The sequence below is a fragment of the Egretta garzetta genome, unplaced genomic scaffold, assembly GCF_000687185.1.
Source record: "Egretta garzetta isolate BGI_Z169 unplaced genomic scaffold, ASM68718v1 scaffold2101, whole genome shotgun sequence".
Classification (NCBI taxonomy): domain Eukaryota; kingdom Metazoa; phylum Chordata; class Aves; order Pelecaniformes; family Ardeidae; genus Egretta; species Egretta garzetta.
The window spans coordinates 2,238-4,153 of record NW_009258654.1 but is presented as its reverse complement, the minus strand read 5'-3'; the positions used below and the strand labels follow the sequence as shown (position 1 = coordinate 4,153).

The 1,916-nt window shown below is 63.2% G+C and overlaps 2 protein-coding genes across 2 annotated transcripts in view; one reads left to right on the top strand and one right to left on the bottom strand.

The window, feature by feature from the left end:
* Positions 1–231: 231 nt before the first annotated feature.
* On the top strand, positions 232–1,547 carry HIPK4 (homeodomain interacting protein kinase 4). The gene is made up of 2 exons (XM_009648315.1): positions 232–1,428; positions 1,527–1,547. The coding sequence occupies exons 1-2, from the start codon at positions 232–234 to the stop codon at positions 1,545–1,547; spliced, it is 1,218 nt and encodes a 405-aa protein (XP_009646610.1).
* A 109-nt stretch (positions 1,548–1,656) lies between these two features.
* Positions 1,657–1,916, bottom strand: part of PLD3 (phospholipase D family member 3) — a gene marked incomplete at its 5' end in the record, with an annotated part of 2,435 nt that continues 2,175 nt past the window's right edge. The window contains one exon of the mRNA XM_009648314.2: positions 1,657–1,839. Within this exon, the coding sequence (XP_009646609.2) occupies positions 1,657–1,839 (183 nt within the window). The remainder of the gene's footprint in view (positions 1,840–1,916) is intronic.

The following is a 1,916-nucleotide window of genomic DNA, read 5'->3' as shown; positions in this document are numbered from 1 at the left end:
GGGATGGGGCTGGGGGGACCAGGGCTGGGTTTCGGGGGGTTCCTCCACTCAGGCCGCAGTTCCTTGCACAGGGGAGCTCCTGGGGATGACATCGACAACAGAAGGTGTTGTCACAGCAGTGCCGGAACCGGCAGCGCCGTTGGGGGCCAGGTTGAGGCAGTTGGGGGGCCCGAGCCCCTCTTGGGTGCTGAGTGGGAGGTCCCAAGGCCCTGGTGAGGAGCCGACCCCACCATGGGCACGTTGGTGGTGGGTGACGAGTGCTATGACATGGTGGCCACAGTGGGGAAGGGTACCTTTGGGGAGGTGACCCAGGGCTGGAGGAGGAGCACAGGGGAGATGGTGGCCATCAAGATCCTGAAGAACGAAGGTCACCACGGCCAGGTGGTGAAGAACGAGCTGAGGCTGCTGCAGGCCTTGCGGGAGGTGGACACGGAGGAGTCGCACGTCGTCCGTTTCCTTGAGTCCTTCAGTGATGGTGCCTGTACCTACCTGGTCTTTGAGCTGCTGGAGCAAAACCTCTTTGACTTCCAAAAGCAGAACAACTTCTTGCCGTTGCCTGTCCGGCACATCCGGACCATCACAGCTCAGGTGCTGGCAGCATTGGTGAAGCTGAAGGAGCTCTCCATCATCCACGCTGACCTCAAACCGGAGAACATCATGCTGGTGGACCACGCACGCTATCCTTTCCACGTCAAGCTCATCGACTTCGGCTCGGCCAGCATCTTCCCTGAGGTCCGCCATCTCGAGGAACCCTACATCCAATCCCGCTTCTACCGGGCACCGGAGATCTTGTTGGGGTTGCCTTTTTGTGAGAAGGTGGACATCTGGTCTTTGGGTTGCGTGATGGCTGAGCTTCACTTGGGTTGGCCGCTCTACCCCGGCATCAATGAGTACGACCAGGTCCGCTACATCTGCTCCACCTTGGGGCTACCACGGGGTGAGTTGCTCTGTGCTGCCCGGAAGACATGGTCCTTCTTCCGATGGGTGCCACATCCCACCGGTTCCTGGCAGCTCAAACCACCAAGCAAGGAGACGGCGAAGCCAACGGAGAGGAGGAAGTTTATCTTCTCCTCACTGGATCAGTTGGCGGCAGTGAACATCCGCCCGGTGTTTTATCCTGGCCGGGAAGCGCTGGCCGAGCGCTGCGACCTGCACGGGATGGTGGAGCTGGTCAAGAGGATGATCACCTGGGACTCGCATGAGAGGATCACGCCCAGCGCCGCCCTCAAGCATCCCTTCATCTCCTTGCAGCAGGTGAAGTCCAGCTTCGAGGCCACCCGGTACTACCAGCTCTGCCAAGAAGACTTGAGGGCATCCCGTAAGGCTGCCGGCGCCGTTGAGGTCTTCCCCGGCGTGGAGGAAGGTGCCTTCATCCCCAGCATCCAGAAGGCCATCACCCAGATGGATGGGCTCAGCCTGTCTGAGCCGGTTGGGGACACCAGTGACAAGAGCCAGCAGGACGCCTGCCAAGCCCCCATCCCCACCCATTACGGCACCCGGCACCACCAGCACCACCGGCGTCCCAGGGTGGAGCCCAGTGCCAGTAACTTGATCGTGCTGGGGTCCCCTGGCTGCCAGGAGCGGCGCGGCCGTTGCGATGGCAGCGGGGTCTTTGGTGGCACCACGGAGCAGAACCCGGCTGGAAGACCCTACACCTCACCCCACACCGAGGTACGGCCACGGGGTGGGGGGCGCTGGCGTGGGAACCAGGAGCTCCTGGGCACGGGTGCTCTGGGACACCGGGTGCTCGGAGTCCCTTGGGTGCTTTGTGTCCCCCAGGTCCCTGGATGCTGGGGGTCTCTGGCGCCCCGTGTCCCCGGCGCCCCCCATCACGGGTCCCTGGCGCCCCCAGGTCATGGGTGCCCAGGGACCCCACCCATGGGTGCCGTTCACCCCCCCCCCATGCTTCTCCCCAC